This window comes from Prunus persica, chromosome G8 (genome assembly GCF_000346465.2).
Source record: "Prunus persica cultivar Lovell chromosome G8, Prunus_persica_NCBIv2, whole genome shotgun sequence".
Taxonomy (NCBI): Eukaryota; Viridiplantae; Streptophyta; class Magnoliopsida; order Rosales; family Rosaceae; genus Prunus; species Prunus persica.
In genome coordinates this window covers 610,937-632,800 of record NC_034016.1, presented here as the reverse complement: position 1 = coordinate 632,800, position 21,864 = coordinate 610,937, and the positions used below count along the sequence as shown (strand labels likewise).

The 21,864-nt window shown below is 37.6% G+C and overlaps 6 protein-coding genes across 7 annotated transcripts; 2 read left to right on the top strand and 4 right to left on the bottom strand.

Annotated features, from left to right (window-relative positions):
- LOC18767460 (probable S-adenosylmethionine-dependent methyltransferase At5g38100) lies at positions 1,528 to 4,037 on the top strand. The gene is made up of 3 exons (XM_007201604.2): positions 1,528 to 1,626; positions 2,774 to 3,430; positions 3,645 to 4,037. Exons 1-3 carry the CDS (start codon positions 1,528 to 1,530, stop codon positions 3,984 to 3,986), a joined length of 1,098 nt encoding a protein of 365 aa, XP_007201666.1. The 3' UTR covers positions 3,987 to 4,037.
- Positions 4,125 to 6,188, bottom strand: LOC18767321 (7-ethoxycoumarin O-deethylase). The gene is made up of 3 exons (XM_020553764.1): positions 5,664 to 6,188; positions 5,055 to 5,507; positions 4,125 to 4,838 (listed from the first exon to the last, which is right to left on the bottom strand). The coding sequence occupies exons 1-3, from the start codon at positions 6,171 to 6,173 to the stop codon at positions 4,218 to 4,220; spliced, it is 1,584 nt and encodes a 527-aa protein (XP_020409353.1). The 5' UTR covers positions 6,174 to 6,188; the 3' UTR covers positions 4,125 to 4,217.
- Positions 9,855 to 17,819, bottom strand: LOC18767418 (pentatricopeptide repeat-containing protein At3g26540). Of its 2 annotated transcripts, XM_020553763.1 has the most exons (6): positions 17,605 to 17,819; positions 13,818 to 16,224; positions 13,088 to 13,617; positions 11,342 to 12,110; positions 10,787 to 11,239; positions 9,855 to 10,578 (listed from the first exon to the last, which is right to left on the bottom strand). In XM_020553763.1, the coding sequence occupies exon 2, from the start codon at positions 16,133 to 16,135 to the stop codon at positions 14,054 to 14,056; it is 2,082 nt and encodes a 693-aa protein (XP_020409352.1). In that variant the 5' UTR covers positions 16,136 to 16,224; positions 17,605 to 17,819; the 3' UTR covers positions 9,855 to 10,578; positions 10,787 to 11,239; positions 11,342 to 12,110; positions 13,088 to 13,617; positions 13,818 to 14,053. The 2 variants fall into 2 exon arrangements, with proteins under 2 accessions (XP_020409352.1, XP_020409351.1); XM_020553762.1 differs by having other exon boundaries at positions 13,088 to 16,224.
- LOC18766855 (3,9-dihydroxypterocarpan 6A-monooxygenase) lies at positions 10,309 to 11,568 on the bottom strand. Its single transcript, XM_020570153.1, has 4 exons — positions 11,500 to 11,568; positions 11,361 to 11,411; positions 10,787 to 11,239; positions 10,309 to 10,578 (listed from the first exon to the last, which is right to left on the bottom strand). The coding sequence occupies exons 1-4, from the start codon at positions 11,566 to 11,568 to the stop codon at positions 10,309 to 10,311; spliced, it is 843 nt and encodes a 280-aa protein (XP_020425742.1).
- Positions 17,908 to 20,162, top strand: LOC18768279 (dolichyl-diphosphooligosaccharide--protein glycosyltransferase subunit DAD1). The gene is made up of 5 exons (XM_007201359.2): positions 17,908 to 18,089; positions 18,185 to 18,232; positions 19,384 to 19,471; positions 19,564 to 19,607; positions 19,816 to 20,162. Exons 1-5 carry the CDS (start codon positions 17,994 to 17,996, stop codon positions 19,897 to 19,899), a joined length of 360 nt encoding a protein of 119 aa, XP_007201421.1. The 5' UTR covers positions 17,908 to 17,993; the 3' UTR covers positions 19,900 to 20,162.
- LOC18768253 lies at positions 20,402 to 21,719 on the bottom strand. Its single transcript, XM_007200198.2, has 2 exons — positions 21,519 to 21,719; positions 20,402 to 21,408 (listed from the first exon to the last, which is right to left on the bottom strand). The coding sequence occupies exons 1-2, from the start codon at positions 21,570 to 21,572 to the stop codon at positions 20,764 to 20,766; spliced, it is 699 nt and encodes a 232-aa protein (XP_007200260.1). The 5' UTR covers positions 21,573 to 21,719; the 3' UTR covers positions 20,402 to 20,763.

The following is a 21,864-nucleotide window of genomic DNA, read 5'->3' as shown; positions in this document are numbered from 1 at the left end:
TAGAAACATAAGCAATGGGAGGAGAGGTTATCGTGTTTATTATGGGAGTTGTTATATAAGATTTGAACTTTATCGCTTCATTTGTTGATGAATAGAATTGGAGGATAGATTCTTTAGGGAAAAAAAGCCGAAAAACCCTAGCCCCCCACCCTAACCCCTATCTCGCCCCTATCTTCCTCCTCTCTCTTCCCTCTCGGCCCTTCTCTCTTTCTGTATCCTCCTTTTTTTTCTTCTCTTGTTTCCTTCTCTTTCCTTTCCCGTGGATCTTGGTTTTGTTTTTCTTGTTTTTGGTTCTAGGTTTTTTTGGTTTGTTTTTTTTTTGCTTGGCTCCAGTTCAATGTTTGGAGTTACAATAATGAAAGTTATCGGTTTTTGTGGGGTGGGGTTTAGCCGGTATGGCATTTATGGAATTCTTTGGTTGCCGGAGAGGATGTGGATTGATGTTCCTGTTTCTTGTTTGAAGTATATTACCCATTATGAGTTTGCTGTACTTTTTATTTTAATTCTTAGGAACTCTTTATGAGTTTGCTGTGTTTTGTATTCTAGTTTTCGGCTGCAATACAAATCTGCTGTTTCTGCCGTTGCGCGATGGAGATGTATTGTTAGTCTGAGTACGAGTACTTCGAGATGCTAAATCAAGGGGTTGAGTATTTGTTGGTTTAGGCGTAATTATCTCCAAATCAAATCAACATGTTGGTGTGTTTGGTCACTGGAGATGTTGTACCCATTTAACTCTTTTGTGGCTTTGTACTATGATATGTTTCAACAATAATTACTATCACTTTTTCTAAAATAATAAAATAAAATAAAAAAGTGAGACATAACCAACTGAGCTCAGCAACAAATCAAAAAGGCCAGAGGCCTAAATCAAATGCAAAAGAAACAGCAACAAGCTTAAAGCCCAACAGGCATTAAACCCACACAAGCCCAAACCAACGCCAAGATAGCAAACAAACCCTAAACAAAACTCAGCCTAGCCACCAACGTCTGAGACGACATCACTGGGACAAGTTGAGGGGATGAACTGCCACACCCAAGGGGCACAAAACGAAAAAACGCACAACCCACAATCCACCCAAATACCTTAAAAAAAATAGAAATTTTATACATCCTAATCTGCTCATTTGGAAACTCTCCATAGGGGATGGGACCGAGATAAAAATAGAAATTTGTTGTAAGAATGGAAATGGGAAGGCAAATTCGATCCCGTCTCGCCCTATTATCATCCCTAGCAACCACAATGAATGGTAATACATGAACCTAAACTAACCCATTTGAATATAATCAATGCATTTTTCTCCATATGATATTGCATTCAGACTAACCAACCACATACTAAACGTATTTATACATCCTAATCTGCTCATTTGATAACAAGTCTAGAGCATTCTCAACACAGTTCATGACATATCACATTCTTCGACGTCTGCCATTGATTATCGTCGCCTAGCACTTCCTCAGTAGTTAGACATAAATTAAGAAAAAAAACCTCCACACCCCAACAGACCGATAGGGAGAGAAAGAGACATGGCAAGAGCAGAGGAAACCAGTGATCAACTCTGTGCAGCTTATCCAGTGAGAGGTGGAGATGGACCCAGCAGCTATGCCGTCAACTCTGTTTACCAGGTTAGTTTCTTCTCTAGCTACTATGTACAAGCCTCTGATTTACTTGGCTAGTAACTTATAAGAATGTTTTAATTTTAGGAGCCATGCATATATAAGAAAGAACCGATTTGGGTGCTGCAGTAATGATTTCATCTTATTTTATTCTCTTTAGAATTAGTAATTAGTGATCGCTAAACATATAAACATTGTTTTTCAGTTTTTTACCTACAAAGATAATAATAATTTTTTGTGTTAGATATAGGCAAATTAAAGATATAGTTGCGTGTAGTAAAGGAGTTTGAAGCTCATGTGGTTACAAGGATGGATCTAAGCCTAGGTTGGCGTGGGCTCCAGCTTAGGGAAACATTTATAAAATATTGAACATGGTCTAAATTTTATAGGCTCATTCCTACTCCAATAAATATTAGCCCACTGCACCAAATAAATATAGCCCATACATGCATTGTTTTTCTTTTTTTAATAAACTAATAACAGCCCAATCTAAGTAAAGTAAATAATAGCTCAGTCCTCTATTTAAAATAAGCCCACTCCTGAAACATATAGGAAATAATAAACATCAATCTAAACCTATATAATTTGATTAGAAGCAGAACTCAAGCTAGGGCTCTACCAACTTGAGCTATTCTAATCGTACTGATGTTGGGCTAGACCAACAGAGAGCAAAGATGTTGGACAATGTGTTTGATGAGCTTCTAATCGTCACATGATGATAATAGACCGGATATCATTTCTAGTATTGCTTCATGCTGGACAATGTGTTTGATTTGGTATTTATTTATATTTTGTACTTCTTTGTGTTATATTTGCTAGTAATATGGCTTTGTTTATTTATAAAATTTTATTTACATTTTTGTTTCAAGAGAAAAAAGACTTATAATATATCTCCTCTAAAATAATAAAAAATTTAGCATACCCCTATAAAAAATTCATGGATCCCCTGTTGTGTGGTCAACGAGCATTTACCCATATGTCCTTGGTGTCCTAGTTTCGATTCTCCGCTCCCCAATATATAGCTTGTATTAAATAAAATAAAATAAAAAATAAAATAAAATAAAAGATATAGGTGGTAGTAGAGAAATCAAAATTAAAGATTTTGAATCCCCTCTGGATTCAATTAAATGTAACATGAACATTTCTTCTTATGCAGAGAGGAGCTGTGGCTGCTGCCAAAGAATTTATAAGCAAGGCAATTGAAGAAAAGCTTGACACGGAAATCTTGTTATCTTCCAAGACCTTTCGCATTGCAGATTTGGGTTGCGCTGTTGGGCCCAATTCATTTTTTTCTGCTGAGAATATAATTGAAGCTGTGCAGTTGAAGTATAAAAGCCAAGGGCTGAATTCCCAAACCCTTGAATTTCAAGTTTTCTTTAATGACATTACTGCAAATGATTTTAACAAGCTCTTCAGATCCCTCCCAAGCAACAGGCAATACTATGCCGCGGGTGTACCAGGTTCCTTCTATGGCAGGCTATTTCCTAATGCTTCCATTAACCTTTTTCACTCTGCTTTTGCCATTCCATGGATGTCTCAAGTTCCAAAAACGGTAATGGATAGGAACGGTCCTGCGTGGAATAAAGGGCGAATCTTTTACTCAGATGCCTCGGATGAAGTAGTGAGTGCTTATGAAGCACAGAACGCTGAGGACATGGAGCGCTTCCTGCATGCCAGGGCTCAAGAGATTGTGAGTGGAGGACTCATGGTATTTTTCATTCCTGGCCGCCCAGATGGTACCCCCCATTCTCATACTCTGCCAAACCTGATCTATCAAATCTTAGGATCTTGCCTCATGGACTTGGCTAGGAAGGTAAGCAATTGTTTTTATCATTTTCATTCTTTTTTAAATAGTGATTTTTCCTGGGGAGGGTTGCTCTGTTTTCTCTTATTTGTATGGTTTTAAAATAGTGAAGTAAGATGTAATTATATTTGATTTTACGATTGTTATATATTGTTGCTTTGTATTGTTTTGCTCAAGACATCCTTTAGCAGATTTTATGTGTGTTTTCACTTTTTGCATGCAGGGAGTTGTTGATGAAGAGAAAGTAAATTCATTTAACATACCTAATTATTTGATGTCTTCCAAAGAACTTGAAAATGCTGTAGAACAAAATGGATGCTTCAGCATAGAGAGAAGGGAAAATTTGGATCATTTCTTTGCACATGACACTGTATATAAAAGTCCTCAATTACTTGCATCTCAAATCAGAGCTAGCTTGGAGGGACTCTTCAAGCAGCAATTCGGAGACGAAATCTTGGACGAGCTCTTTGAATTGTATGGTAAAAAACTTGAAGAGCAGCAGTCCATGGTTGAGTCAGGGAAGGCAGTTGTTTTTCTTCTTGTCCTTAGACGCTTAGCAAATTGATTTGAACATCCAGCTTTTAATAGTTCAGTCTGTTTTGGTCATGTAGAGATGGCCAACAAAGTATTCGAATAATCAGCTGGCTATAAGTATGATTCAAATAACAACTTTTATGTGTTTGTCTTTGTTTATTGGCAGTAATTGAGATTAACTCTGGAAACTCATTCCTTATTTTGCAGTTTGTCTCCATGTTCAAGTGAACAAAGAACTTATAATTATAAATTACACAAGAGATCACTGCAGGTAAACAGAATTTGACAACCTAGGTTTAGGAATGCCAATGAGAGTCTTTCCTTTTCGAATTGTAAGCCCCACTCTCTCTTCTACATTGTCCACAATCTCAGCAGGGCATTCCCACTCAAAAGCATGAAGCAGTGCTGCTAAGTAAAAATGCACCATGCGATGGCCAAGGGGCAATCCGATGCAAGACCTTTTCCCACTCCCAAAAGGAATGAGGTTAAAATCATGTCCTTTCACATCAATGCTTGACCCAAGAAACCTTTCGGGTTTAAACTCACAAGGGTCTTCCCAAACACCGGGATCCCTAGCCATCCCCCAAACATTCACCAACACAATGCAGCCCTTAGGAATATGGTAACCGGAAACCTCACACGCCTCATTCGTGCTACGAGGAACGAGCAGTGGAACGGCAGGGTGGAGTCGGAAAACTTCTTTTACTGCTGCTTGAAGGTAGGGTAGATTGGAGATGTCACTCTCTTCAACAAACCGATCCTTCCCAACTACTTGGTCCAACTCCATAACTATTTTCTTGTATGCATCAGGTTTTCTTAGGATCTCTGCCATTCCCCACTCAAAAGTGCTTGAGGTAGTCTCTGTGCCTGCGACAAACATTTCCTGCAAAAACCCAAAATAAAAACGTCGTTCTTAGGTTTAATTGGACTCAATTATGGTTTGCTTGTTGAACTGATCTACATGTTAAATTGGGGGTAATATGTTTCGAGAATTTTACTGTATGGGGGATTCGAACCTGGAATCTCTTCCAACATTGAAAGTATATTTAACGGAAGTGTGAAAGTACAAAGTTTAGATATTAATGTCTAGATAACTTACCGCAAGCATGCCCTTGACGTTCTTTCTGGATAAGCTTTTTAATTCATCATCTCTGTCACTTCTATAATCCAATAACACATCTAACAAGTCCAAATTTTGCTTCCCAATATTGCCGATTCCGATTTTTCTTTCTTCCAACCTCTCCTTGATGATATTTTCATAAAACGCATCTAATCTCCGAAAGATTTTCAATATTCTCCGTTTCAGGCCTTGAGGATCAAATGGCTTGAGTACTGGGATGAGATCAGCAACGTTTACAGAGCCAAGAATTTGCATTAACTGCCAGAATGTATGTTTTAGCTCTCTCCCTCCCTTTTTTGTGTTCTCAAAAAGGTTCTTACTGCATACTGTGTTACTCACAATGTTGCCTGAGGCCACGAAGGCCCACTCTGCAATGTTAACCGAATTCCTTGACATTGAAGTTGAGTAGAGCTCCTTGAGCAACCCATGAACCTAACGAACAAATGAAACAATTAAGACTCTTAATATTTCTCTTTACATAAACATCTTTTTATCAACATTTTCTTTATGTGCACATATGTAATTTTAGGTTAATTAAAATAATAGCATTACTGACGTTATATATATGCATGTAAAAAATTAACAAACCTGTTGCTTGCGAAGTGGTTCAAAAGCCTCAAAGGCCTTGGCAGAGAAGAGCTTTTCCATCAATATTTTTCTAATTACTCTCCATCGTGCACTATCCATGGGAGCATATACAATGGAAGCGGTATCATATGTAATGACTCGGATGGCCTCCGTTACGGTACGACTGGAGAAAACAGCCTCCTGCTGCTTGAGGGTCTTACATGCCATCTCTGGCGACGCTATCACGACAACCGGCTTTAAACCTAGTTTCAGGCTAAAGAGCGGGCCATGGATTCTGGACAGATGAAACAAGTCCTCATGAAGGCGATTGTTGAGGAAGTGAGGAAGGCTCCCTAATATGGGCCATCCCACAGGCCCTGGTGGAGAATCCTTCCAGTTCTTAGAGTCCCGGGAATGGATGATAAAATATGCACCGATTGATGTAGCCAGTGCAATGATAATGTAGAGAGGGAAGGAAAACAAACAGGTTGAAAAAGCTGATGATATGGAAGTAAGCTGCAGGAAATCCATGGTTTGAATGCTCTGTGCATCTCTGGCTGCTGTCACCTGTGTGTACTTATCTTCTCTTACATTACCATTCCCTGTTTGTATAATATTATAATTGCAAGTTGTCATTCCCTTACCTTATCTTTCCTTACTTGTATAATTGCCTTCTTAGTTTTTCTAGATCTGTTGAGTTTTCTTGTTATGTATCATTACAATAGCACTTAAGTTGTGCATAAAGTGGTTCGCCACTAGATAGTGGCATAACATTTCTTTTTTCCAGTTTAAACAAATTAGAAATTCTATTATAAAATATCGTACTCAAGCATCACTAGTCGACAACTAATTATAAGTCTTAAGAAAGTTTTAGCTTATAATTATGAATACGAAAAGGCAAGAGAACATCTATCTAATTTCCTGAACAGCTCAAGCAAGAGGATGAAGCTGAGTATGAAGCACTTGAGAATATTAAATCTCAAGTACAACTGTTTAACAACACAAATAATTCTTTAGCATGATTCGACAAAGCAAGCAACTACAGGCTGTAGAGCATGCACATCTTTTCCTCGGGCATTAAAATAACAATGACCATAGCCATAAGTTGCATGCTTTCAGAATTATATTGATTCTATAGCCATAAGTTTCACGACCCAAAAAAAAAGAAAAAGAGTGACACTTTTTGGATTCAGATGGAGCACCTATCGCCTTACCCCCATACTCGATGATAAAAATGAGTTTGGGCTTCAGATGGAGCAAAAAATACAGAGAAAAGTAAGCCTGAAATTGAAAGCAAATTTCAAGGAATTGGTACCAAATCAAACTAAGTATAGAATAAAATATTTTCAAGGATTATTAGTAAGTTGATTATTTAATTAATGCCAACTTAACATACTATACATTAATTTTCGGAGACCAACTGATGTGATAATATTTCGATTACTTTTTGCCTAGTCTCATTTTAATTTGTATACCTTATTTATTTATAACAAATAAGAACCTATCATATTAACTTGTGTCTTATATTTGACGTTTTTGTTAAAAAATATAAGTCCTACATCGGAAATTTGATTATAATAAAATTTACCGGTGGTGCTATCTATCCCGATGGAAGTGGCGGCATCGACATCGGTAGAGGTAGTAATGGTTGTTATGCTAGTTCGTATGTGATGTGGAAGCAAACACCGTGAAACACTATTATCGCCATGATTTAATTGCCGTTTTTGGCCCACATATATAGGGTTTTGGCTCCAGTTTAATGTTTGGAGTACAATAATGAATGTTACTGGTTTATGTGGGTTGAGGTTTAGCCGGTGCTGCATTAAGGGTTAGCTAGTATGGCTTTATGGATTTCGTTGGCGTTATGGATGTGGAGCGGGTTCCTGTTTCTTTTTCTTTTTTTTTTTAAAGTCTATTACTCATTAGGAGTTTGCTGTACTTTTTATTTTAATTCTCAGGAACTCTTTAAGAGTTTGCTATGTTTTGTATTCTAGTTTTTAGCTGCAATTCAAATCTGTCATTTTTGTCATTACACGATAGAGATGTATTGTAAATCGGAGCACAAGTCCTTTAAGATGCTGAATCAGGGGGTTGAGTAGTTGTTGGTTTAGGCATAATTCTCTTCGAATCAAATCAACATGTTGTTGTGTTTGGGCACTAGAGATGTACCCATTTTGGCTCCTTTGTAGCTTTGTACAATGACAGTCCTGATCTCTTGGACTACAAGGGTCCAAGAGATTTTTGGTCACTCACCATTGGATATAAATTCAATGGTTCACTCATTCTTGCACTCCTTTTAAGAAACTTTTTTGAACCATTAGATTAATATCCAACGATAGGTGACCACAATCTCTTGAACTCTTGTGGTCCAAGAGATCGAGACTGTGTACAATGATATGTTTCATCAATAATTACTATCGTTTTTTCTATAAAAAAAAAATTATAATTAATTAAATGCAATTATACTGAATTAATAAAATGCAGTGATCATTAATACTAGTTAATTTTTATAAAAATATTAAATGCAATGATAATCAATGTTAATATTTAATGGGTAATTATTTTATTTCAAAATTTTTAATTAAATACATGCATAATTAATATTAGTTTAGTTTATAAAAATATTATTTATTAACTTATATATCAGGCAGGGCCGGGGTGCCCATCGGCCTAGAAATCGTGGCCTAGGCTCTACCAATTACACAACGGGCTGAGCTAAGTCCACTCATAGTACCGGGCTGGGCTAGTTCATAGTCCAAAAAGTAGGGTCGAGCTTTGGCTAGCCCATCGGATTGGGCCATTTTTACAGGCCTTTGGGGAAAATTTGGATCATTTCTACGCGCATGACAGTCTATAAAAGTCCTCAACTACTTGCATCTCAAATCTAGGGGTGGCATTTTAGACCCAAAAACCAAAAAACAGCAAAAACCAACCGACATTTAACCGCAATGGAACCGCAATCTCGGGAAACCGAACCGCATTTGTAGTATGAAGAACTGAACCGCATTTACTGTTGCGGTTGCAGTATTTGATTTTCACAACTTGCGGTTACCCGCAAACCGCAACTATATTTTTTAAAAAATAAAAATTGCATTTTATTGTTTAATCGTAGTCGTTGTATAACAAGACCACTTATCTTGTAAGTAATTAGTTTATTATGCTTATGTTATTTATGCTTCTTTTTATAATAAAATGTACTAAACTTAGGTTGTTTTATTTGTAGATAGCATTGGTGCTCAAACAACACAACGGGGTCCTTCAAATCTACTCACCACCACCAACACTTGAGTTTTTAACATTGGTGCATTGCATTTTCCTTTTAGTTTGTAACTTTAATTAACTTTGAATTGGATTTTTCCTTTGGGTTGTAACTTTAATTCATTTTGTATTGCATTTTCCTTTTGGTTTGTAACTTTAAAGGATTTAGAATTGGAATGCTTGAGAACTTGAGGTTGTGAATGCTTGAGAAGTTTAACTTTAATTGGAATGCTTGGAATTGTAACTTTAATTTTCTTTAGGTTGTGAATGCTTGAGAAGTTGAGGAGGTTGTGAATTTATATATGCTTGAGAAGTTGAGGTTGTGAATTTATATTTTTGGGTTAAAGCATGCTTGAACTCCAAAGGCTTCAAAAGAAGCATCAAAACTAGGCCTATAATATGGAAGATTGGATTTTATGACACAAAAAGAACTTGCGGTTTTAAACCGCTAATTCATGGTAACTGACCGCAAAAAGCGGTCGGTTTGCTATTTCAAAAATCACCATACCGCAAATAGTTGGTTGGTTCGCAGTTTGGGCAAAAATTCGCGGTTACTGAACCACAACCACTCCTACTCAAATCAGAGCTATCCTGGAGGGACTCTTCAAGCGGCAAATCGGAGACGAAATCGTGGACGAGCTCTTAGACTTGTATCGTAAAAAACTTGAAGAGCAGCACTCCATGGTTGAGTCAGCGAAGGCAGTTGTTTTTCTTGTTGTTCTCAGACGCAGAGCAAATTGATTTGAACATCCAGCTTTTAAGTTCAGCTGAATTTGGTCATGTAGAGATGGCCAACAAAGTATTCCAACAATCAGCTGGCTATATGTCTGCATTCAAATGTTATTGGCTATTATATAGGCATCAGCAACTGCATAACTTTTATGCATTTGTCTTTGTTTATTGGCAGTAATAGAGATTAGCTCTGAAACTGATAACTCATTTGCAGTTTGTCTATGTTCATGCGAAACTAATTGCATTATTATTACTCAATAGTATATTTCTAAATTACATTAGCATAGAAGTATTGTAGAGACATACTCCATCTTACCAATATTACATATTTGCACAGGAGATCAGTGGAGATAAGCAGAATCTGACAATCTAGGTTTAGGAAGGCCAATGAGAGTCTTACTTTTTGAATTACAAGCCCCATTCTCTCTTCTACAATGTCCAAAATGTCAGCAGGGAATTCCCATTCAAAAGCATGAAGCAGGGCTGCTAAGTAAACATGCCCACTGCGATGGACAAGGGGCAATCCGATGCAAGATCTTTTCCCACTCCCAAAAGGAATGAGGTTAAACTCATGGCCTTTCACATCAATGCTTGACCCAAGAAACCTTTCGGGTTTAGACTCACAAGGGTCTTCCCAAACACTGGGATCCCTAGCCAGCCCCAAAACTATGCAGCCTTAAGGAATATGGTAACCGGAAACCTCACACGCCTCATTCGTGCTATGAGGAACGAGCAGTGGGACGGCAGGGTGGAGCCAGAAAACTTCTTTCACTGCTGCTTGAAGGTAGGGTAGATTGGAAATGTCACTCTCTTCAACAAACCGATCTTTCCCAACTACTTGGTCCAACTCCATAACTATTTTCTTGTATGCATCAGGTTTTCTTTGGATCTCTGCCATACCCCACTCAAAAGTGCTTGATGTAGTCTCTGTGCCGGTGAACATTTCCTGCAAAAACACAAAATCAAAACTTGTTCTTAGTTTCAATTGGACTGAATTGGTTTGTTTGTTGAACTGATGTACACGTTATATTCTTTGTATGTTTTGAGAATTTCTGTATGGGATATTCAAACTTGGAATCTCTTTCATCATTGAGAGTATATTTAAACGAAGTCTGAAAGTACAAAGTTCAGAGATTAATATCTAGATAACTTACCGCAAGCATGCCTTTAATGTTCTTTCTCGATAAGCTTTTTAATTCATCATCTCTGTCACTTCTATAATCCAATAACACATCTAACAAGTCCAATTTTTCCTTCCCAATATTGCCGATTCTGATTTTCCTTTCTTCCAACCTCTCCTTGATAATGTTTTCATAAAATGCATATAATCTCCAAAAGATCTTCAAAATTCTCCGTTTCAGGCCTTGAAGATCAAATGGTTTAAATACTGGGATGAGATCAGTAACATTTACAGAGCCAAGAATTTGCATTAACTCCCAGAATGTATGTTTTAGTTCTCTCCCTTTGTTTTTTGTGTTATCAAAAAGGTTTTTACTGCATACTGTGTTACTCACAATCTTGCCTGAGGCCACGAAGCCCAACTCTGCAATGTTCACTGAATTTTTCATCATCAAAGCTAAGTAGAGCTGCTTGAGCAACCCATGAACCTACAAGCAAGTGAAACAAACAATTAAGACTACTCATTTTTCCCTTTACATATGTTGTATATTGATCAACATTTTCTTTAACAGACGAACTCATGTTTTTACCTGAAAAAATTAACAAAACCTGTTGCTTGTGAACTGGTTCAAAAGCCTCAAAGGCCTTGGCAGAGAAGATCTGTTCCATCAAGATTCTTCTAATACTCTCCAACTTGCACTAGCCATGAGAGCATATATACAACAGAGGCCGTATCATATGTAATGACCTGGATGGCCTCCATGATGGTACGACTGGAGAAAACATACTCCTGCTGCTTAAGGGTCTTCCTTGCCATCTTCGGTGACAATATCAGGACCCGTGGCTTTAAACCTAGTTTTAGGCTAAAGAATGGGCCATGGATTCTAGAGAGATGAAACAAGTCCTCATGAAGGCGATTGTTGAGGAGGTGAGGAAGGCTCCCAAGTATGGGCCATCCAACAGGTCCTGGTGGAGAATCCTTCCAGTTCTTAGGGTCACATAAATGGATGAAAAAATATGCACCGATTGATGTAGCCAATGCGATGATAATGTAGAAAGGGAAGGAAAACAAATAGGTTGAAACAGCTGATGATATGGAAGTACACTGCAGGAAATCCATGGTTTGCATGCTCTGTGTCTCTAGGAGTGTGCATGTGTGTATATTTATATATCAATCGTTCTCTCGATCGAAGACTTTAAAATCCGACCTGCCACCTTTTCTGGTTAATTAAAAGGGAAAAGAAAAAAAAGGCAAATGATTGAAAAGCCCTCAAAATACCTTTTTTTCACACAGTTAGAAGGGAAGAGGGAGGTATTCTCACACACATGCCGTGGAGAATCGAACTGCATACCACTAACCTGCATATCCACAGCTCTGAGACCCCTTTGTCATTTACTGTACTTTTCTTGGCTTATTCTCTTACCTTATCTTTTCCTTGTTTGTATAATACTATAATTGCACATGTTGTCATTGTGTTATCTTTTCCTTTTTTAGGTCTGATTAATTACCTTATCTTTTCCTTATTTATAATGTTTATCTGTTGAAAGTTCTTTTCTCTTGTTTGGATCACTTGTCTGCTGTATGATTACAATAGCACTTAGTTGTGGATAAAGTGGTTCACCATTACAGGGTATGACTAGACAAGCATAATCAGCACATAACTACTGTCATAATGGAATTCCAGTTGAAGAAATTTGAAAGCATATCCTACTCAAGCATTACTATCAAAGAAGCAGAATGCGTTTTTTGGATAATTTTTGTAACATTAAAATTACTTATGACAATCTGAGAAAGGGGCAAGAGAGCTTATCATCAAGGAATTGGAGCAGGAATTTTTGACTTATAATTTTGAATATGGAAAAGCAAGAGAATAACTATCTATTTTGTGAATAATATAATAAGCTCAAGCAGCAAGATAAGCAACCCTTAGATAGTATAGGATGACTGCCACACTGTTAGACCAAAAATGCAAAAACTCTTATTATTTTCTTTCAAGCATTAGCAAGAGAAAGATTCCACTACTTAGCAGAAGATTCAAAAAGCTAGATGATCAAATTAGAATACTAGAAAAACATGTCAGTACAAAAAGCATGAAGAAAATAACCTTACCCTTGAGCACATATACATGTACTAGGATTGTTGTGGACTGATCAACACTTACCCTTAACAATGCACATGTACAAATTCAAATTCAAATTCATAATTCTAACTTCTTTCATCTAAGCACAATATATATATATATATATATATACATTGATTTTATAGAATTGAAGCCCATTTTTATGAAGATTTTACAAGGCATATCAACAATGTTAACTCTACTGTAAATAATCACCTGGAAATCTGCTTTGTTGGTCCTTTGAACATTGTGGTTGCTTGGTAATGACTTCTCTTCTCTGCTGCACCTCAAGTCAAGAAGAGTGTATGAAGCTGGGTCTAGTTTTCAACGGAAATGGAATATTTTATCATTTAACCATGGTCAACTGATGTGCATCAAGTAACTATCCTTTCTATTGTAGCTTAATCTCGATCTCATCACCCACAATTATGATAAACCACTATTATTAGAGGCAAAATGAGATGAGATTAAAAAAAAAAAGTAGTATGAGCAGTCACTCTCAATGCTTTACATAATCCTATGAGGATATGAGGAAGCAACTTCCCTAATAAACCATCAGAAATAATAAGCAACAGAAATAAGAGTTCATTTCAGCTTACCCCATAACAAATGTTGTTTATACTTGTATCCTTACAAATGTTCATCGTAAAATATTTTCAACAGATAGATAAAACAGTACTTCAATTGAAGAAAACTATTTGAATATGGCTGCTTGAAAAGCCTTCGCGATTCTCCTTTTCATCTTCCTGCATCATATTAAAAAAATTATTGAAGTAGAAAAATTAAATAGAAGAATATACAACAATAAGATGAAAACAGTGTATCCTGAACCCTGATTTGCTAAGACAAATAAAACGGTGTCTTTCCAACTTGCAAGCACAGAAAATTGGCACATCAGAGTTGGGGAAAGGGTGTCCGCCCGATCGCTATCATCAGCATTTATTACCTGCTGTTGTCGTTGTGGATGTAGGAACACGTTGAGGAAAAAATAATCATTTCTGCATGACCAACAAATTTTGTTGCTTCAATTTTCTAGAGTACTCCTTCATCCATTACGTCAAACAAATTTCATTCAATGTAGAACGTTTACGATAACGTAGTGGTTTAAGCTTCCAAATCTGCAATGCTGCCAATCACTACCTGGCTCTGTCCATAATCTGAAACTCTTATGAACTAGAAGGATTACTCATTAAGTCTTTGAGCTGCCCATTGTCCCAATCTCAAGCAGCCATGTCTTCTACAAGCATCAAGGACTCTTGTCAACATTGGGACTGTAGGATCAAATGGCATGTTCTTTACAAAATTTTCAAGCTCATCCATGTACCCCCATTGGCTGTACAGTTCAATCATGCACTCATAGTGCTCTAACCTAGGTATAATACCGTACTCATTGGTCATCGAATCAAAATACTGCCTGCCCAACTCAACAAAACCTTCATATGTACAAGCATGTAAAACACCTCGAAATGTTACATGATCTGGCTTAATACCTTCATCCTCCATCAAACCAAAACATTTGAGTACTTCTCTCCCCTTATAGTTGTGACAGCATCCCAAAATCATGGAGTTCCACAGAATTACATCTCTTGAAGCCCTCTCTTTGAAAACCATGATAGCATACTCAATAGAACGACACTTGGAATACATGTCAACTAATGCCCCTCTGACCACGCTATCCATTGTATAACCATTTCTGATCATGAAACCATGAATTTGTTTTCCTTGCTCAAGTGCAAAAATATTTGCACAAGCTGCCAGGAGAATTGCAAACGTATATTCATCAGGTGTTTCCTCCAATTGCATCTCACAAAATATTGTCATAGCTAGTTCACTCCGGCCATGACGCGCATAGCTACTCAACAAAGCATTCCAAGAAATTCTATCCCGGCATTGACTAATTTGGTGAAACCAGACTGTTTTGGCTCTTTTCAAGTTCCCACATTTACCATACATGTCAAGAAGGCCATTTCCAACAAAGATATTGGAACAGAAATCATGTCGGTAAATGAATCCATGAACCTGTTTTCCCATTTCAACATCCGAAAGGCCAGCACACACCTTGAGGATTAACCCAAGGGTGACTTGGTCTATATTTTTTGTTGTGTTCACCATCAGGAATATAAAATTCAAAGCCTCTTCCCACTGGAAATAATGAGTGTATCCTGCCAACATTGCATTCCAAGTTACCACATTCCGTTCAGGCATTTCATTGAAGAACTCTCTTGCCTTCCATGTCTGTCCACTCATTGCATATCCTGAAACAATTGAAGTCCCAGAAATCAAATTTTTCGACTTAGGCTGGTCAAAAATTGCACACGCATTCTCTAGTTCCCCACACTTGGCGTACATATCGATAAGGGAGCTCAAAACAACCTCATCATTTTCGAAACCCATTTTAATTGCAGCTCCATGAATCTGCATTCCCTCTTCAAGTGCAGTAATACTCGAACAAGCAACAAGAGCACTTGAAAAGGTGAAATTCAATGGCCTAACAGCTGCCACAAACATCTGGAAAAACATAATTATTGCCTCCTTTCCTTCACCCATCTCGAGATACCGCCTCACAATTATATTCCAAGATATGTCATTTGGATTCTGGATCTCATCAAATATTCCACGGGCATCCCTCATAACCCCACATTTCCCATATATGTCAACAAGTGAACTCCCTAAAATCACATTCCCATTGAAACCATACTTGAAAATAACCGCATGAATTTGCCTCGAAAGCCAAAGCGCCAAAACTGCAGCACACGACCCAAGAACACTGGCAAATGTAATCTCATTTGGCAAAAAACCCGACCGGTTCATCTTTATGAACAAGCCAAAGGCATCCTCAGGATTCCCAGTTTGTGAGTACGCTGTTATCAATGCATTCCAAGACCCACCATCTCTTTGAGGCATTTCCTCGAACAGCTCCCTCGCATCTCCCAAAGACCCACATTTCGCATAAGCCTCAATGGCACGATTCAGTAGAAAAATGGGCGGGACGGGTGAGAAGGTGACCAAATGGGACTCAACCTTTCGGACCTCGAGAATGGCGTGGTTGGAGGAACAGAGCTGGAAGAGACGGGCGTAGAGAGAAAATTGGAAGGGATGTGGAGATGCAAAGAGGATTGAAACAGCTTTCGGGAGATGACCAGAGTCAAGGTGAGTGAGGATTGTGCTGCTGATGGCTTTGACGGCGGTGGGATTTGAGGGTTTGGTTAGATGGCCTTTGTCACAAAGAAGACGGTTTAGCACAGAGCCTGCAGTCACACCCATGCATGTGTTGTTGTAATGTTGTGCGAATTAGAACACACACTGCAGAGTGCAAGAGGATATAGGCTACAAGAGAACTATTCATTCACAATCTGCAGACAACCAAAGTGCAAAAATTGTTGTGAGGTTCATATCACCAAGCTCACGTATTTAACATTCATTCACAGTTTGCAGGCAATCAAAGTGCAAAAACTAGACATGAAACTTTTGCATTGGATGTCACTTTCGTTGCTTCTTTTTTTTTTTTTTTTTCTTCGTATTTTTCCTATTAATTAAGCAAGCTATTGAGTCAACATGCATCGTTATAAATATATAGGAACAAGAAAAGACCACCAAACCATTTTGAGGCATAAGAATTTAAGATTAACATTCCCACCCTATCCTTTCTATCTTCTTCTTCTTTTTTTTTCCTGATTTCCAACATGATTGAACTGATACTGAAAAGAAAGCAATTCCTATCCAACTAGGGCAGATTTCTTTAGATAAATTCTCTCCCCTGTTTTGGTTGCAAAGTAGAAGATAAAGTCAGTAAGCGAGTTCAATTTGATAAATTCCTTGACAGACCAAAATGAATCTGGCATTAGTTTGTGATAGTTCAAAAAGAAGGTTTTAACTGAAGAATAAGAAACTCGTGAAAAAGTATAAAGAAGGCAACAAAAAAGGAAGAATTACTCAGAATATATTTGCATATAGAAGACAATCTTTTGTTTTCTTGGTCAGCAAGACAACTAAAAATTTATCAACTTTCTTGGTGTGGAAGACAAACAATACTATTTATGCAAACAAAACTGAATTTTAGTGAAAATTTACAAGAGAAGCAGATTAACAGAAGCACTTAAATATAGCTCAAGTTTTTAACTTGTTGAAGATCATCCTACACTTATCTCACGTTAGTTGCACATTATAAGTGTTATAACATGTGAAGCCATATTGAAGCAACCTATTAGTATTAGAGTACTGACATGCCTTCATTATCATTTTGCCATTTCAATGTATCAGTATCTTGTGTCCCATACCATGCTCATAGCTTGAGAGGGCTTAATTAACAACCTACTGCTTGTGCCATCCCATTTCTAGTTCTTCCGAAAATGTTTCTTCTTCACTCCTAAACAATCTAATCACTGAGCTAACTAAATGCAACCGACTCATTTTTTAGATTCAATAACACTAAGGGCAATAACATTCTTATTCAAACTGCTGAGAAACACATATTGAGATTGAGGATAGAAAGTTGTAACAATTTCTAGGTACGAATCTGATGCACTTATCACTCAACAGAAAGCTTGAATTCAAAAAGTACTCAAATCCCCAAATCCCAATCCTTCTTATTCTTATATCAGTCTACATGTGCAGCCATATAGAAGCAGACATTGACATGAAACTCAAATTAGATATACCTTTATATATATAACAATTAGATACACCCTTTTTCATTTAAAGTTCAATAGCTCTATTCCAATGGTAAAAATTACCAGCGATCGGAGATAAGCCAATGTTGTGCGTCTGTGCGGTGGCGTGTGAAGTCGAGAATTCGACTGATGGAGTCGCAGAGACCAGAAGAGGCGGCGAGGGCAGCCCCCAGATGCCCAGCCCTAAAAATTACTGACGAGAGAGAGGTAGAGAGAGAGGGACAAAGAGAGATGGAGAGGGAGCAAGAGAGCTTCAAGCTTCTGCCACTCAAGACTGCGAACGATGAGAACGGCGAGAAAAAAAAAAATTTTGTTTCTACGAAATGACTATAATACCCTTAACTATTTAGGTCTGGTCGACCAGAGTGGTCAAGTATTTTAGATCGATCTAATACTGAAAGAAAGCAGCAGACGAAGAAGAAGAAGAGTGAAGTACATCGAGGAAGAGAAAAATGGGGAAAGCATCGACATCGTCAACGACCAAGGACGCGCTTGTCCTCTTCGATTCTCTTCGCTCAGCTTACTCTGCAACTCCCACCACTCTCAAGGTCTCTCTCTTCTCTCTCTTTCTCTCTCTAAGAATTCACAAAATAACGAGAAGAAATACTTAACCCAATTTGTCATTTCTTTTATAAATTTGCAGATCATTGATCTCTATGTTGGTTTTGCTGTGTTCACAGCTCTCATCCAGGTACTCCATGATCTCAATTTTCCTGTCTCCGTTTATATATATTAATTTGCTATATTTGGGTGCCTAGAAACTTTGGGTAATTGTCAAAGGTGCAGAATTGAAATGCCCCATTTTGATTTAATTTTAAGCAAATGGATCTTTATTTTATCTCCTTTTGGTTTGATCTGAAATCACGTAAGTTGATAGTCTCTCGGATTGACAAACATATCGGTTTTCAATTTTTTTTTTTGGTCGAAAATGATATTTCATTAACGGAGGACAAAACCCCCGGAAACAAGAACAAAGGACAGGGAAAGTTTTAAACAGAATAAAATGGCTTTTTTTTAAAATAAATATATTTATTTTGTTAATTGTGGTTTAAAAAGAAAAAGTAAAAAACAAAACCAAAGGACGAGAAGGGAAAGCATCTTGGAGTCTTGAATAGGCTTGCAATTTGAACTGCCTTTCCATTTGAACCCCGTATTATTTAGTTAGATCAATATGAATAGCTAGGATCAGTAAAATCTTATCTTTTAAAAAAATATAAATGTATAGTTATCTGGTTTGTTATCAAGCTTCAGACTTTTCTATCATTAGTTTGTATACATTCCGGTTTGATTGTGTACATAGTTTTGCATTCCACATGGCACCATTGTGCATGCATCTATTTGGTAAATGTTGTTAACAGAATTGCCTTTAAGAGGTTTCTGAAGCTCCATTTGGTTTAATATAACAACAGATCTGAAGCTCCAGGGAGAAATATTAATAATTAGGTGTTTAAAGGCTTGATGTTCTAGTGTTGGTGTCTACACATGTCTGACACACACACGGCCACCTTGGAGCGTCCATTCTTCATAGGTTAAGGTATATAAGACTCCTTGTTGGGGTACATATCGTGGATCAATGCCTTTAGCCTCTCTTTCTGTAATAACAGGTCTGGTCGGTCTGGCTACCATGTTTTGTCATTGTTGATTACCATGTCCGCTCTTTTTTCCACTCCCACTGCAGCATAATCTTCTACCTATTTCTAATGATGCCATGATGCATTAACTACTACAATAACAACCCATGAATGGTGGAAGCTAGCTTTCTTGCAACTTGATATGGTTTCTTTGATCTTTGATTTGGTTTCTTTAATCTTTGATTTGGTTATCTACTTTGTTGATGAACAGGTAGTTTATATGGCTCTCGTCGGATCATTCCCATTTAACTCTTTTCTCTCAGGAGTACTTTCTTGTACAGGGACAGCAGTCCTCGCTGGTAAGGGAACGATGAAGTTTTTTTCTTTGTTGGGTGAAAGTTCATATTAGACATTAGAAGGTTAACTCGGAAACTGATTACTTCTTTTGCAGTTTGTCTCCGTATTCAAGTGAACAAAGAAAACAAAGACTTTAAGGTAAACTCTGTTTCTTTCTTGTCCTTCTGTCTGATTCACAAATTTTGAATTGTGCTAAGTTTGTGCACTCTAAACCAGTTTTTTCGTTTTCGATGGCTTTTCTTCGTCGTGTATTAAGGAATTGACAAAGTTGGTAATGTTGTTTTGCCCACCTTGACCTATCCGCTTCCATCCTCGCCCTGATCAGTGTTTTTGTGTAAAACTGCAGGATTTACCACCAGAACGGGCTTTTGCAGATTTTGTTCTCTGCAACTTGGTGCTGCACTTGGTGATTATGAATTTCCTCGGATAAGTTAGCATCTTTTGGTCTTCATTGATTCTGTTTCCTGGAACAATGATGATAAGATATGGATCCTAAAGAAGTTTTAAGAATTTGATGTGGTAACTTTTTCTTGGTAGTTTTATTTTATTTGATAAACTTTACATGATAAGTTATGTAACCACAATATGTGAAAAATGAACCTGCAATAGAATCTGTCTTTTATTACATTATCAGGATCTATTTCTTAAATAGTTTGTTGGAACTGTTTTTATTACACCACTGGTTGCTGTGGATTTTGTTCATTCTAGAGATGGTTAAACTTGTATCTGCCAGACCATTTTAATGCTGAGTTAGTGTTTAGCCCTTTGATTGGAGAACTCATTTTGTGCTTTTGGGCGTTCAATAGGGAAAGGATTTGTTCTTGTATAAAACAGAAGACAAAAAGTTAGAAATTATTTGATCAATTTATGCAAATCAATAACGGTAACTTCATCCCAGTAGGAGCTGTTTGAGCTCGGCAGGTGTTTACCTCTTGTGAGAATAGTTGTAAGATTCATATTGATTATGAGTTGATAATAGTACATGTTTATTATCCACTGTGTAAGGGGTAAACGTGAACCGCTTAGAGCTTTAATGGAGGTTCTGAGAACTTCGTGGGTGGGAAGAAGGATGAGTAGAGGCAATAATCTTCACTCTCCCTTTAGTGGATCCGCCACTGGTGAGGGGAATAAGGTGGGCTGGAAATTGTCAAGGAGTCTCTGGTGGCGGTGGGAGGGTGTGGAGGGGGGCGGGGCTGCCAATATAATATCTTGAATTTGAAAGTGACCATAAAAATTAGGTTTTCCCTATGCGTATATACATATAAAATAAAAATAACAACTACAAACAAGAGCTTCAATTTTCAAATGTTACATGAAATCTTTTGTACCTCTTGCTTTGGCAATGGCACTTGCCACCATTGCCAACGGCTCTAAATCTTGTCAACTCCATTCCTTCTCCTAAAGGTAGAGTCACATAACGAAACCCTTTCTTCTCCTTAAAAACTCGATCAAGAATCAATGGACCTCCAAAATCCCTCTTAGTCTTAGGGTCATCAACGTTGGTTCCTACAACTATGCACCCATTTGGGTTAAAGTTCATAATCTTCAACAATTTCAAGTGATCTTTTAATTTGAAGTCAACAACCGCAAAATCTATGTTCTTCAACTGCTTCACCAGCATACAAGGATCAGTGCCATAAACATATTCAACGACCTCGTCAAGACCATTTTCCACAAACAGGGTTTTGCTACTTTCCTGCACACGATCCATATCCTGACTGTTAATCCACACAATTAGTCGGCCTCCGATTTGCTTTGCAGCCACAGCCAGTGAAACTGTCATTGGCGTTATGCCTTGCGAGGTTATTTGCAGGATTAATCTTGCTCGCTTTCCAGCTGCCAAAGCTGATATAAATTCCATGCATTTTGGCTCTACGATAATGCTGGTAGTGGTTGTGTGATTTCCAAGGCTCAAGTCTTCATCTTTGTCAACCTTACACTGCATTAATTTAAGTGAATCAATTAGCAAGATACATGAAGGAGAAAATTACAAAACTCGAAAAATAATTCCACACCACCAATGTATATTTAATGTATATAGAAAATTACCAGATGAAGAGTGTGTAAGTAAGCTTTCAAGGCATCTTCAGGAGACCATTCCATTGCTATTAAGAACTTCAACTGGTTCAAGGGAGAGATTTTGTGAAGGATATTTGGACCAACGAAGTTGATGGAGGCATGTTTATAGCAGTTGAAAAAAAAAAAGTTTTGTTTGTGTTTCTGATATTCAATTGATTTTTTTATGCAAGGTGGGAGTGGTGACTTTTAAATCCCGTTATGCAATGACATGTGGCAGCAGAAGGGATAGGATTTGCATGCATTAGGTGAGGTCGTGGCAAGCTTTGAGCACTTTAGATCACGCGACTAAAGTGGCTGAAAAAAGGGGAAAACACAT

What these genes read in the sequence shown, in the direction of transcription:
- LOC18767460 (XM_007201604.2), top strand. Translation starts at nt 1,528, where the DNA reads ATGGCAAGAGCAGAGGAAACCAGTGATCAACTCTGTGCAGCTTATCCA. An exon ending in CCGTCAACTCTGTTTACCAG is followed by an intron (nt 1,627 to 2,773) that starts GTTAGTTTCTTC and finishes CTTCTTATGCAG; the next exon opens with AGAGGAGCTGTGGCTGCTGC. An exon ending in TCATGGACTTGGCTAGGAAG is followed by an intron (nt 3,431 to 3,644) that starts GTAAGCAATTGT and finishes TTTTGCATGCAG; the next exon opens with GGAGTTGTTGATGAAGAGAA.
- LOC18767321 (XM_020553764.1), bottom strand. Translation starts at nt 6,173, where the DNA reads ATGGATTTCCTGCAGCTTACTTCCATATCATCAGCTTTTTCAACCTGT. An exon ending in AACCACTTCGCAAGCAACAG is followed by an intron (nt 5,508 to 5,663) that starts GTTTGTTAATTT and finishes TTTGTTCGTTAG; the next exon opens with GTTCATGGGTTGCTCAAGGA. An exon ending in ACGTCAAGGGCATGCTTGCG is followed by an intron (nt 4,839 to 5,054) that starts GTAAGTTATCTA and finishes GGGTTTTTGCAG; the next exon opens with GAAATGTTTGTCGCAGGCAC.
- LOC18766855 (XM_020570153.1), bottom strand. Translation starts at nt 11,568, where the DNA reads ATGGCAAGGAAGACCCTTAAGCAGCAGGAGTATGTTTTCTCCAGTCGT. An exon ending in CCATCATGGAGGCCATCCAG is followed by an intron (nt 11,412 to 11,499) that starts GTCATTACATAT and finishes TTGATGGAACAG; the next exon opens with ATCTTCTCTGCCAAGGCCTT. An exon ending in ACATTAAAGGCATGCTTGCG is followed by an intron (nt 10,579 to 10,786) that starts GTAAGTTATCTA and finishes GTGTTTTTGCAG; the next exon opens with GAAATGTTCACCGGCACAGA.
- LOC18767418 (XM_020553762.1), bottom strand. Translation starts at nt 16,135, where the DNA reads ATGGGTGTGACTGCAGGCTCTGTGCTAAACCGTCTTCTTTGTGACAAA.
- LOC18768279 (XM_007201359.2), top strand. Translation starts at nt 17,994, where the DNA reads ATGGGGAAAGCATCGACATCGTCAACGACCAAGGACGCGCTTGTCCTC. An exon ending in CAACTCCCACCACTCTCAAG is followed by an intron (nt 18,090 to 18,184) that starts GTCTCTCTCTTC and finishes ATAAATTTGCAG; the next exon opens with ATCATTGATCTCTATGTTGG. An exon ending in TGTTCACAGCTCTCATCCAG is followed by an intron (nt 18,233 to 19,383) that starts GTACTCCATGAT and finishes GTTGATGAACAG; the next exon opens with GTAGTTTATATGGCTCTCGT.
- LOC18768253 (XM_007200198.2), bottom strand. Translation starts at nt 21,572, where the DNA reads ATGGAATGGTCTCCTGAAGATGCCTTGAAAGCTTACTTACACACTCTT. An exon ending in ACTTACACACTCTTCATCTG is followed by an intron (nt 21,409 to 21,518) that starts GTAATTTTCTAT and finishes AAATTAATGCAG; the next exon opens with TGTAAGGTTGACAAAGATGA.